This window comes from Dendropsophus ebraccatus, chromosome 4, assembly GCF_027789765.1.
Source record: "Dendropsophus ebraccatus isolate aDenEbr1 chromosome 4, aDenEbr1.pat, whole genome shotgun sequence".
In the NCBI taxonomy this organism is placed as follows: domain Eukaryota; kingdom Metazoa; phylum Chordata; class Amphibia; order Anura; family Hylidae; genus Dendropsophus; species Dendropsophus ebraccatus.
The window spans coordinates 27587453-27600876 of NC_091457.1; the positions used below are offsets into that span (position 1 = coordinate 27587453).

Sequence of the window (13424 nt, forward strand, 5' to 3'; positions counted from 1 at the left end):
ACTGACACGGACGTGTGAATGGGGCCTAAGATAGGAATCCCTTTTATAACTGTAAGATCAGCCCTGCTTTCCCCTGTGTGAACATGTCCTTATAGGGGTACGACAGCTATTTTTTTTTTCTTTCAAATCAACTGGTTTCAGAAAGTTATATTGATTAGTAAATTACATCTATTTAAAAATCTCCAGTACCTACCAGCTGCTGTATGTCATGCAGAAAGTGGTGGATTCTTTCCAGTCTGAGAGAGTGCTCTCTGCTGCCACCTCTGTCCGAGACAGGAAATGTCCAGAGCAGTAGCAAATCCCCATAAAAAACCTCTCCTGCTCTGTACACTTCCTGTCTCGGACAAAGGTGGCAGCTGAGAGCACTGTGTCAGACTGAAAAGAAAACACCACTTCCTGCAGGACATCCAGCAGCTGATAAGTACTGGAAGACTGGAGATTTTTAAATCGAAGTAAATTACAAATCTATATAACGATATTAAACCAGCTCATTTGAAAGAAAAAGATATTCACCAGAATAGCCCTTTAATCTGTACGCTATGAGCAAGTATCAGTGAGTGTGTAAATAGAAGGCAGTCCTGTCCCGTCCACAATGCATGTGTATATATATATATATATATATATATATATATATATATATATATACATATATATATATAACAGTTCTTTACAGTTGAAAGTCCTCTGATACATTTTCTCCTCCATTCTTAATATTTTGCACAGTTTGCTTCCAGTATTTTTTCCTATAGCCAATTCCAGCATATAGTGATAGGGTAGACTTTGCATAGAGATGAATGAGTGGGGAGGGAGCGTTGTCGGGTGTGCTGTGCTGCTATACATAGACCTGTCCATGTGTCACCGGATGGACCTGTTCACCAGGCTGAGGACTGTGACAAGGAACTAAACGGCACACAGTGCAGGGAGGGGCCTGACTGCACTTTCTGCATCTGTTCCTGGTGTGACGTTGCAGGTGAGGAAAAGGAGTGCTGCCAGTCACCAGAGGGGGGTACACCTGCTGCAGATCCACCACCGTATTACAGGTATGAGGGGCACTGAGTGATGGGCCTATAGATGTATCTTACAACATACTTCTCCAAACTTTAAGGACTTTTTAGTGGTATAAGAGGGCAAGTACCAGAGTCTTGCGGCTGAGGACGCTTACATGCCTCTTGGTGACTTTGATACGTTTTCTTGTAATGTCACAGGGTCTACATAGTGATATATCCTTTAAGAGGTATTCCCATCTCAGCTAATATAGTTATACTTGTAGGACTTTATAGAAACAATTATTAGCAAACTTGTATCCTTCTCCTGCTCTTTCCCTCTAAGGGTAGGTTCACATTATGGAATCCGCACAGATAGATTCCATCGCTAGTACCCGCTCGCAGCTGTGAGCCTTTCCGCCAGCTCCATAGACACCATTCTATGGGCGGGCCGATTCCGAAAGAATTGACAGGTCGGTTCTTTTGGCGAAATCCAGATTCTGCACGATCATAGAATGGTGTCTATGGCACCGGCGGATAGACGCGCCACCGCGAACGGGTTCAAATGATGAAATAAGGGAACTTATCCGTGTGAATTCCGTAGTGTGAACCTACCCTCATTGATGGCAGCATGTTGTCTAGGTTACCGACCACCACTCTGCTCTAAAAACAACAGTCTGGATGGTATCTATAGCTATAGTATACATATGTATATATATTATGTAGTATATATACACTATGGGAGAGATTTATCAAACATGGTGTAAAGTGAAACTGGCTCAGTTGCCCCTAGCAACCAATCAGATTCCACCTTTCATTTTCCAAAGAGTCTGTGAGGAATGAAAAGTGGAATCTGATTGGTTGCTAGGGGCAACTGAGCCAGTCTCACTTTACACCATGTTTGATAAATCTCCCCTATCTGTACATAATAACTGTATATACACCAATCAGATCACTTTTTTTCACAGCAGAGGGGTGGTCGGTAATCGAGACAGCATGCTAATAATAGTGCGTTTACACAGAGAGATTTATATGACAGATTTTGGAAGCCAAAGCCTGAAATGGATTTGCAAAGTGGAGAAATCTCAGTCTTTCCTGTATGACCTGTTCTTTGTGTATAGTCTGTTCCTGGCTTAGGGCATATGCACACAGGGTAATTCTCAAGGAATCTGTCGCTTGCTCCCCCACTCTCCCACCTGAATCTCCACCTGTCACTTAGGCTCCATTATATGCTCGGACGGATTCGTACTAGCAGAGGTCAGTACCTCTATGAGCAGATGGGCTTCTATAAGTTGCCAAATTCTGGGTTTATGATGGGTTTACTATATATTTGTAAAGTCTTTATAAGGATTAGCAGGTGTTGGCTATAACATATAGAAGCTGCTGCCAAAACAGAGGCTGATGTGGATGCATAGTGCTAGGGCAGTTACAGACGGACATAATGCGGACGTATTTCTGAAAGCCCTGGGGGTCTAATCACCAGAACTCACAGCATCATAGGGATTAATGAAGGTGCGGGGGATATAGTTCAGAAACTGGCTACAGACGTCTGCTGATTATGTTGATGGACTGGGCTGTGTTAGTGGTTTTTTTTTGTTTGTTTGTTTTTTTTTTTAAAGTAAATTTTGTAGTAACATTAAAGGGGGTTATCCAGCGCTACAAAAACATGGCCATTTTTGCCCCACTCTTGTCTCCAGATTGGGTGGGGTTTGAAACTCAGTTCCATTGAAGCAAATGGAGCTTAATTGCAAACCGCACCTTACCTGGAGACAAGAGTGGGGCAAAAGTGGCCATGTTTTTGTAGTGCTGGATAACCCCTTTAAGGGTGTCATCACAAAGTACAATTGATCCCGCAAAATAACAACCCCTTCTATTGGAAATGCAAAAAAAAAAAAAATGACTGGGTCATTGTAGGGTTAAATACACCAGAATGGGCCACTTATTCCAATTAAATTGCAAGTCAGGGTACAAACACACACAGCAGATACGCAGCAGATTTGATACTGTGTTCAGTTATTTAGATCTAATCTGCTGCGTATCGCAGCAGTAAATACGCAGTGTATAAGCCGTGTGTGTTTGTACCCTAAGGGTACAAACACACACGGCATACACGCTGCGTATTTACTGCTGCGATACGCAGCAGATACGCAGCAGATTAGATCTAAATAACTGAACACAGCATCAAATCTGCTGCGTATCTGCTGCGTATCTGCTGTGTGTGTTTGTACCCTATGGGTACAAACCCACACACCGTATACACAGCAGATACGCAACAAATACGCAGCAAACACGCAGCAAATACGCAGCAAATACGCAGCAGATTTTTTGGTACAGATTTGATGCTGTGTTCAGTTATTTAGATCTAATCTGCTGCGTTTTTGCTGCGTATTTGCTGCGTGTTTGCTGCGTATTTGCTGCGTATCGCAGCAGTAAATACGCTGCTTATACGGTGTGTGGGTTTATACCCTAATGGTGCATTTACACAGAGAGATTGATCAGACAGATTTCTGAAGCCAAAGCCAGGAACAGACTATAAACAGGGAACAGGTGATAAAGAAAAGACTGAGATTTCTTCTCTTTTTTTATCCATTCCTGGCTTTGGATTCTTTGTGTAAACGCACCATTACTTGCAATATATTCGGAATAAGTGACCCATTCTGGTGTATTTAACCCTAAAATGTGACCCAGTCATTTTTTTTTTTTTTGCATTTCCAATAGAAGGGTTAGCTCGTTAACTGGACCAATTGTACTTTTTGATGACACCCTTAAAATGTTACCACAAAATTTACTTTAAAAAAAAGCAGTGGGTGACATTGAAAAAATAAAATTGTCAACTTTTGTAGGTTCTGTTTCTGATATTTTAATCAAATTTGTTTCTTTTTTGGAGTTTACTTTTTTTATACATTTGAATAACTTTTTTTTTTACCCTGCCTAGGGGACGTTACTCTGCATTCTCTTGATCATTTATACAGCACACTGCAATACATATGTATTACAGTGAACTGTGAGATTCTCTAAGAGATGGACCTTATAAAGAGAATATCTTATAGCAGGACCTATTAAATATATAATATAAGGTATCAATTTATTGGAATTATGATGGAGGGCTACAGATGTAGCCAGGGTTAACAATTGTATCAGGGAGCTATGGTAAGTGCGTCATTGTGATCAAGTTAACACAGGCTACATCTGTGTATATATATATTGTTGCATGTCTACGCATGCTAAATCCCCATTGTTTGTCCAGATTCTTGCATCACATGGTCACTTGGTGTCACAGGTAGAGTGTTTACAGGTACAAGATAGCAATGTGATATCAACTGTCCCTGCAATGATCAAAGGGTTCTGGGACAACCAAGTGGAGACGGGGCGTCTGCGAGAATAGGGGGAAACAATGGGCCTGATGGTATAAATATTGGTCCAAACATGGCTCAGGAGCGAGGGAGGAGGTCACAGGAAGAAGGAGCTGGAGATGATGGAAGACCTGTAGGTGTAAGGGTTCATAGTGTGGTAACTATGATAGTAATTCATGTTGTCAAGATTGATGTAATATTTTAGTTGTGGCTAGTGTAATGTTGATTGTTTGCATTGTATTGTATATTTGTATTGCAGTGAGTGGATGGGAGGGCGCATGATTCCGCTGTTTTTGCTCAGTGTGAACGGGGCCTAAAGGCAAAATTCCACTCTGACAATATGTGATTTACTTTACACTCGCTCTTGTATTTCGTTTACGGGTCCAACCTCGAATCTAGACCCAGTAAGAAGGTGGTGTGTGTATGTGTACATATATATATATATATATGTGTGTGTGTGTATATTATCTTTATTCTAGATATATATTTATATATACATAATACTTCTTACAATTGGCAATCTTCTAGTACAGCCTGCCAATGGTTGTAGTAGTAGATCTGGCCCGGCAGTCATGGAGGCTTTGGGAAAGCCTTGGACTACCATGATTGTCTATTGTGTCACATGGAGCAGATTGGTCCTGGGACAATCCCCTGATGCGGCTTCTAACAATCTAGATGCCACAGAATTGACAGCTAAAGGGTTAAATAACCAGCATTTACTCCATGCAAGTTACTGCCCATTGTCAGCAGCTGGAAGCATGCCAAAATAAACCGCAGAATATCATGTGTGACTATAGACTGATGCTTTTAGTTGCACTTTTTTAGTTGCCCAATGTTTACCAGGCAGCTGTATAGCCAACTCTCTGGCCCAGGTGGATCATGTATAGCTGCCGCCATGCTATCATCCATCATCCATCCATCTCAACACTACGTTTTTGCAATCCGTTTTTTGGAACAAACGGATGGAAAAAAAGAGATGCATTTTGTGTGCATCCGTTTTTATCCGTTTCTACATTGAATTCCAATATAAAAAAAGGATCAAAACGGATCAGTTTTTTTTAACGGATACAAAAACTGACTATGATTTTGTGTACGTTAAAAAAAAAAATCCGTTTCGATCCGTTTTTTTTTATAATGGAATACAATGGAAAAACGGATCAAAACGGATGCGCACATATGCATCCGTTTTTTCCATCCGTTTTTCTCCCGATTTTTGCAAAAAAAAACATGAAAAAATGGATTGCAAAAAACTTAGTGTGAACCCAGCCTAAGAAGATTTTTCAAAAAGGTTACCAAACATTTTCAATGTAGTTATTCATGGAGAACGGGATGGTGAGAGTTTTTTTTTTTTTTTTGTTCTGATCTATGTCTCACTCTATATATTGGGGTATGTCTGCCTCCAATTTGGTTGTGCACTCCTACTCCCATCTGGCTAGGGCTGGTTTTAAAGGGGTTATCCAGTGCTACAAAAACATGGCCACTTTTCCCCCTCTCTTGTCTCTAGTTCAGGTGTAGTTTGCAATTAAAGGGGTTAACCAGTGCTACAAAAACTTGGCCACTTTTTCCCCTCTCTTGTCTTCAGATTGGGTGGGGTTTGGAACTCAGTTCCATTGAAGTAATAATAAGAAATAAGCTTAATTGCACCTAAACTAGAGACAACAATAGGGGGAAAAGTGGCCATGTTTTTGTAGCGCTGGATAACCCCTTTAATCAGAGCAGAACATAGCTGGGTCCTGGCTACCCTACATTCCTTTCTGGGTCCTAGGCCCAGGAGAGAAGAGTCTGTATGGTGTAGGTCCCATCTGATCAATATGTGCACCAAGTTGCCCAAAGTTTTATGCAGTTTAGTATGGTTCCTATATATAGGCTTTATGTATCTGTACTCTCCAATCCTTGGCAAAACTACAACTCTTAGGCAAGGTTCACACTATGTAAAAATAACGTCCACCTTTCATAACAATGGCCGTCATTTTTACATAATGTGAAATTAGCATGCCCTGACAGCCGGGGGACTATAATATAATATTACCCTATTACTACTAGTGATGTACCCTCTGGCTGGCACTATGTCTGTGCTTAGTTATGCACCTGTAAGGTCACACTACTTTTAGGTGCACTTCAGGCACTGTTTATGGGTCTCTCTCTTTCTCTTGCACTATGCATAGAGGCACTCCTAGCACTGTTAAGGTAGCACTCTCTCTTTCTCTTGCACTATGTATAGTTTCACTCCTAGTACTATTAATGTAGTACTCTCTCTCTGGTACTATGTATAGTTTCACTCCTGGCACTATTAAGGTAGCACCCTCTCGCTGGCACTATGTATAGGTCCACTCCTGGCAATGTTAAGGTAGCTCTCTCTCTTTCTCTTGCACTATGTATAGTTTCACTCCTAGTACTATTAATGTAGTACTCTCTCTCTGGTACTATGTATAGTTTCACTCCTGGCACTATTAAGGTAGCACCCTCTCGCTGGCACTATGTATAGGTCCACTCCTGTCACTATTAATGTAGCGACCTCTCTCTGGCACTATGTATAGGTCCACTCCTGTCAATGTTAAGGTAGCTCTCTCTCTTTCTCTTGCACTATGTATAGTTTCACTCCTAGTACTATTAATGTAGTACTCTCTCTCTGGTACTATGTATAGTTTCACTCCTGGCACTATTAAGGTAGCACCCTCTCGCTGGCACTATGTATAGGTCCACTCCTGGCAATGTTAAGGTAGCTCTCTCTCTTTCTCTTGCACTATGTATAGTTTCACTCCTAGTACTATTAATGTAGTACTCTCTCTCTGGTACTATGTATAGTTTCACTCCTGGCACTATTAAGATAGCACCCTCTCGCTGGCACTATGTATAGGTCCACTCCTGGCACTATTAATGTAGCGACCTCTCTCTGGCACTATGTATAGGTCCACTCCTGTCAATGTTAAGGTAGCTCTCTCTCTCTCTGGCAGTATGCATGGAGGCACTCCGAGCACTGTTAAGGTAGCACTCTGACACAATGTATAGGTTCACTCCTGACACTATTAATGTAGCGACCTCTCTCTGGCACTATGTATAGGTCCACTCCTGGCACTGTTAAAGGGGTTATCCAGCGCTACAAAAAACATGGCCACTTTCTTCCAGAGACAGCACTACTCTTGTCTCCAGCTAGGGCGCTGTTTTGCTGCTTAATTTTACTGGAGACAAGAGTGGTGTTGTCTCTGTAAGAAAGTGGCCATGTTTTTGTGGCACTGGATAACCCCTTTAAGGTAGCTGGCACTATGCATAGAGGCACTCCTAGCACTGTTAAGGTAGCACTCTGGCACTATTTATAGGTCCACTCCTGGCACTAAGGTAGCACACTCTCTCTGGCACTATGTAGGTTCACTCCTGGCACTGTTTATAGATGCACCTTTAGCACTATATATAGGTTCACTCCTGGCACTATTAAGGTTGCACCCTCTCGCTGGCACTATGTATAGGTTCACTCTTGGCACTATTCATAGCTGCACCTTTAGCACTATGTATAGATTCACTCCCAGCACTATTTATAGATGCACCTCTGGCACTATTTATATCACTTACCACGACACAGAACGCCCCTCCCCTCTTGTCCAACCATAACTATGGCCGCTCCGCTCCAGACCGGCGACAGCTGCACTCAGCTGACGTCATCAGCAGGCGCCATACCGGAAGTGTCAGAGCGGCCGCTGCGGGCGGGTCCGTGTAGCTAAGAGACGGGCAGCAGCAGCATCATCATCAGCCCAGGTTGGCGGGGGCGGAGCGGTGAGGGCTCTCTACACTGTGTCCTCTCTGGCGCTGTCATTGCTTGGGGCGCTCTCTCATGCTCTTCTTCCCTGACCTTTGTTCACCATGCACAGGGCTCTGAAGCGCTCGGGGATCCTGAGGATGGCGCTGTCCGGAGATGGAGACGTGGACAAGGAGGGAGGCAGGGAGCCCTTCCTGGTGAGGGCTGTGAAGATTGCTCTAGTGGTCATGCTCTACTGGTTCATCTCCATCACTATGGTGTTCCTGAACAAGTACCTGCTGGACAGCCCCTCCCTGAAGCTGGACGCCCCGCTCTTCGTCACCTTCTACCAGTGCCTGGTCACGGTGGTGCTGTGTAAGACCCTCAGCCTGCTCTCCCTGGTGGTCCCCAGAGACATGATGGAGTTCCCATCCGTCCGATTTGACCTGAAGGTCCTGCGCAGCGTGCTCCCCCTGTCGCTGGTCTTCATCGGTATGATCACCTTCAACAACCTGTGCCTCAAGTACCTCGGCGTGGCCTTCTACACGGTGGGCCGCTGCCTCAGCACCGTCTTCAATGTGCTCCTGTCCTACGTCCTGCTGAAACAGACCACCTCATTGTATGCGCTCATGTCCTGCGGGGTCATCCTGGGTAAGACCTGCCGCTCTCCGGGGTATCTTATACATTGCCCTTAAAGGGATTTTCCAGTTTTATATCAGGACAAGTTTTGAAACTTTTCAGGTCTCCGCTTGCGGTCAGTATTGGTGTTCCCCAACCCGCCGCTCTCCAGCTGTTACCAGACTACAACTCCCATCATGCCATGGGCAGGGTACAGTGTTGCTAAACTTTTACAGATGTTCCGAAACAACAATTCCCATGATTAAAGGCTGAAGGGCATGCTGGGAGATGTAGTTTGGCAACAGCCGAAGAGCAACAGGTTGGGGATCACTGATTTGAATTATACACAGTCACTTTGAGATATGCGATGAGTGGATCCAGTGTAGATCATCCCCTGTGATCTCCATACAGATTCTACTCTGCTGCTGATTGTTTGTTACAGTGTATCAGCACGAAGTGTAAGTGCGGTCTGAAAGCAGGCTTAGTACTGCTCAAAACTGCATCAACTACTCCATCATTGTGACTGTGTCCTTAGGTCTCTGCAACATTTCTATTCACTGACAGCAAGCAGTGGTCTCAGACATGAAGTGGAAAATGACATGCTTTAGACTACTTGATTGCAGTTTATTATGGAGTCATTGAGTTAAAGGGGTTATCCAGCGCTACAAAAACATGGCCACTTTTCCCCCTACTGTTGTCTCCAGTTCAGGAGCGGTTTGCAATTAAGCTCCATTTACTTCAATGGAACTGAGTTTCAAAACCCCACCCAAACTGGAGACAACAGTAGGGGGAAAGTGGCCATGTTTTTGTAGCGCTGGATAACCCCTTTAAAGGAGTTATCCAGCGCTACAAAAGCATGGCCGCTTTCTTCCAGAGACAGCATCACTCTTGTCTCCAGGTCAGGTGCGGTTTGCAATTAAGCTCCATTCACTTCAGTGGAACTGAGTTACAAAACTCCACCCAAACTGAAGACAAGAGTGGTGTGGTCTCTGGAAGAAAGTGGCCTTTTGAAGGGGTACTCCAGGCAAATATAAATGTTTAAAAAAAGGGCAGAGGGTGGGGGGGAACACAACAAGTGATACTCTCCTGTCCTGGTGCCAGCGCTCACGGTCACCCTCCAGTCTTCTGTATCTCCTTATTCATGTGTCATCACCACACCACAGGGTCTACCCGCTCGGCTAGTCTGTGACTGTAGAGGTTTTCTGCCTGAGTCACCGGCTGGCTGACCGGCCTGTGACATCATAGGATCGGGAGATAAAGGAGACCAACAGGTGACTGTGAGCAGTGGTGCTGCGGGGGCACCAGGACAGGTGGGTATAACCTTAGGCTCACAGGTGTGACTCCTGTGGCTAGAGTAGAAGCGTGTTCATGGGGACCCTAGTAATCTGTAGAATGGGGTTACATGCATTGCTCCATTCTGCTCCAGTGTACTTGTCTCCACTAACCACATGGCACAGCTCAGGAGTCTGGGAAAGCTGAGTATTTAACAGAATATTTACCCTTGATGATATTTTTAATTTCTGCTATTTTTGCGTTTCCCCCACAGGTGGCTTCTGGCTGGGCATAGACCAAGAGGGCGCAGAGGGCACCTTGTCCTGGGCCGGCATATTCTTTGGCGTCCTGGCTAGTCTATGCGTGTCACTGAACGCCATTTACACCAAGAAGGTCCTTCCCGCTGTGGACGGCAGCATCTGGCGCCTGACGTTCTACAATAACGTGAACGCGTGCATCCTCTTCTTACCCCTCCTGCTCGTATTTGGGGAGTTGAGCACCCTCAGTGCCTTTGACAAACTTGACACCTCCTACTTCTGGGGCATGATGACCTTAGGGGGCGTTTTTGGCTTCGCTATAGGTTACGTGACTGGGATGCAGATTAAATTCACCAGTCCTCTCACCCATAACATCTCTGGCACCGCCAAGGCTTGCGCCCAAACCGTTATTGCTGTCTCATACTACCAACAGAGTAAGAGTTTCTTGTGGTGGACAAGCAATGCCATGGTGCTGGGGGGCTCCTTCTGCTATACGTGGGTGAAGGGGATGGAAATGAAGAAGACACAAGATCAGAATGTGCAGACTGGTAGCAACGAGGAGAAGAGCTCCTCAGGGGTGTGATGCCCATTCATACAGACAATGCCCAATCAGATTGGTGTGGATAGGCCGTGCCAGTTTATCCTTGCCCAGTCTCCTCCCCGTCATCCTGAGCTGGAACTTTCTATGTGACGGCACAATGAAGAGAAATCCCTTGTTATACATGTGGCAGTCATCATGCAGAATATTGCGGTTCACACTGATGAAGAATGTTTCCCCTTTAGGGTGCGTTCACACCTACAGGATCCGCAGCAGATTTGATGCTGTGTTCAGTTATTTAAATTAAATCTGCTGCGGATCCAGTAAGTGTGAACGTACCCTTACAGAATATGAAAAACCTGTTTCTTGGTTATATAGGTTACAACCAATATGGCAGCTCTCACTGCTCCAGCAGAAGTTAGCACCCTGCTTTCCAAGAGTCCTGAATGGTAATTTAGCCTAGTCCTGTAGTTATGCATATATTTGCTGTTCAGGGGTCATGGAAAAGCTGGGTTATACCAGATACTGCAGCTAAGGGCAAGACCACTGGGATATTCTCCTACCCGTGACTCTCCGGCTCTAGCAAAACTACAACTCCCAGCATGCCCAGACACCCAACAGCTGGGGAGTCATAGAAAACAAGTAATGGATGGTTTTGTCATGGCATCTTCCTGAAACTGCACCATACAGATTGCTTCTGGTATTGCAACTCGGCTCAATTGAATAGAGAATGAATATGAGCAGCAATACCATGAATATGAGCAGCAATACCATGACCAACCTGTGGATAGGTGTGGCGCTGTTTTGTGGATGTACAACCCAAAGTGAAATCAAAGGTTTATATAATCCTCTGTCAGTTTGTAATAAGAAATAAGCAGTTTCTGGAAAGGCTGAGAGATAACCAATCTGGCCCTATGACAACCCTTACTGGCACTGTGACCCAACCTAAAGGTATAAGCCAGGGATGGGGAACCTTCGGCCCTCCAGCTGTTGCAAAACTACAACTCCCATCATGCCTGGACAGCCTTCGGCTGTCCAGGCATGATGGGAATTGTAGTTTGGCAACAGCTGGGGGGCTGAATGTTCCCCATTCCCTGGTATAAGCTAAAGCTTTGGCTGTCCAGGGTTGATGGGGATTGTAGTTTTGCAACAGGTGGAGAGCCAAGTTTCCCCTTTTCTGCACTATATCACAGAAGAAAAGTTTTTCTAAGAATATTTTTTCCTATAGAGTGAGATATATATAGCTGTATACTTAGCCAGGAGTTTGGAAAAGATGGCTGACATCTCTTCCAATATGGAAGCCATATTGCCTGTCTTTCCAATAAATAGATATAAATGTGGAGAATAAACTGCAGATTATCCCAAATAACTTAAAAAATCTGCAGCGTATGAACATACCCTAATAGAACACTCATTATCTTGACCGAGGAGGATGAGACGCTGTTACATGGGTACTGGGTGAAGTGAATCCTCTGTATTATGTTTACAATAACCCGGAATCTTCCGCTCACTGTTGTTTTTACCAAGAAAACCAAAAAGAATGTGATCATGTTTTGTAACGGTCCTATTTGTATAAAACTTTATTTGTATTGTTTGTCCACATGTGAATGACTATTATAATGGGGTCTGTGGTGGTGGTGGCGGTGGTGTTGCCCATGGCAACCAATCAGATTCCAGCTTTTATGCAGAGCAGGTTTAATAATGAAAGCTGTGATCTGATTGGCTGCTGTGGGCAGGGCTCTTTCTTCATGGGTAGAAAATAAGTGACCTGTGGTTGGTTGCTATGGGCTATAAGGCTGTCCTTCTGTCAGTTCTGTCACTTTTAGGCCTGATATGGCAGATTTTGCAATATTGTTATAAGGATAGCGTATTCATTGGGGGTTAGTGTCTCCACGGCCTTCATCTTTGCAGGTAGCTGGAATGGGGTTGGCTGCAGTTCCCTGTACGGGTGGTGCTGTGCAGGAGATGGGATTACCCCTTTCATTGAGGCTTGGTTATACCACCTTAAAGGGGTTGTCCAGCAAAAATCTTTTTCTTTCAAATCAACTGATATCTGAAAGCTATATATTTGTAATTTACTTGTATTAAAAAAAAATCTCCAGCCTTACCATACTTATCATGTACTATATGTCCTGCAGGAAATGTTGTCTTATTTTCAGTCTCTCTGCTGACATCTCTGGCCAAGACAGGAACTATGTCTCTGTTTCCTATGAATCCCCATAGAAAGCCTCTCCTACTCTGGACAGTTCCTGTCTCGGCCAGAGATGTCATCAGAGAGCACTGTGTCAGACTGAAAATAAAACATCACTTCCTGCAGGACATGCAGCATATAATAAGTATGGGGAGACTTGAGATTTTTTTAATAGAAGTAAATTAAAAATCTAGATAACTTTCTGACCCCCTTTAATGTTTTCCTATTGTTTAAAACAGGCCTTCAGCTGCAAGACTACACTTCCCATCATGCTTAGCTTTGAATGTCTAGGCATGATGGGTATTGTAGTTTTACAACAGCTGGAGGCACCTCCTGATTTAGGCCATGACTCCAGTGCACTGCAAAACTCCACACACTGGGGCCCCAGCCTTAAAAATACCAAACACAAAACCTCTGCCACCCTCTCTTCCGTCCTACCATGCCAAGTCTGAAGCGAATAAAAAATGGCGCGACCCTCTGCT

The 13424-nt window shown here is 44.2% G+C and overlaps 1 protein-coding gene across 2 annotated transcripts; it reads left to right on the forward strand.

The window, feature by feature from the left end:
- Positions 1 to 956: 956 nt before the first annotated feature.
- Positions 957 to 11500, forward strand: SLC35C1 (solute carrier family 35 member C1). 2 transcript variants are annotated; one of them, XM_069965333.1, is made up of 3 exons: positions 957 to 1040; positions 8200 to 8717; positions 10231 to 11500. In XM_069965333.1, exons 2-3 carry the CDS (start codon positions 8228 to 8230, stop codon positions 10794 to 10796), a joined length of 1056 nt encoding a protein of 351 aa, XP_069821434.1. In that variant the 5' UTR covers positions 957 to 1040; positions 8200 to 8227; the 3' UTR covers positions 10797 to 11500. The 2 variants fall into 2 exon arrangements, with proteins under 2 accessions (XP_069821434.1, XP_069821433.1); XM_069965332.1 differs by lacking the exon at positions 957 to 1040 and having other exon boundaries at positions 8192 to 8717.
- Positions 11501 to 13424: the final 1924 nt, after the last annotated feature.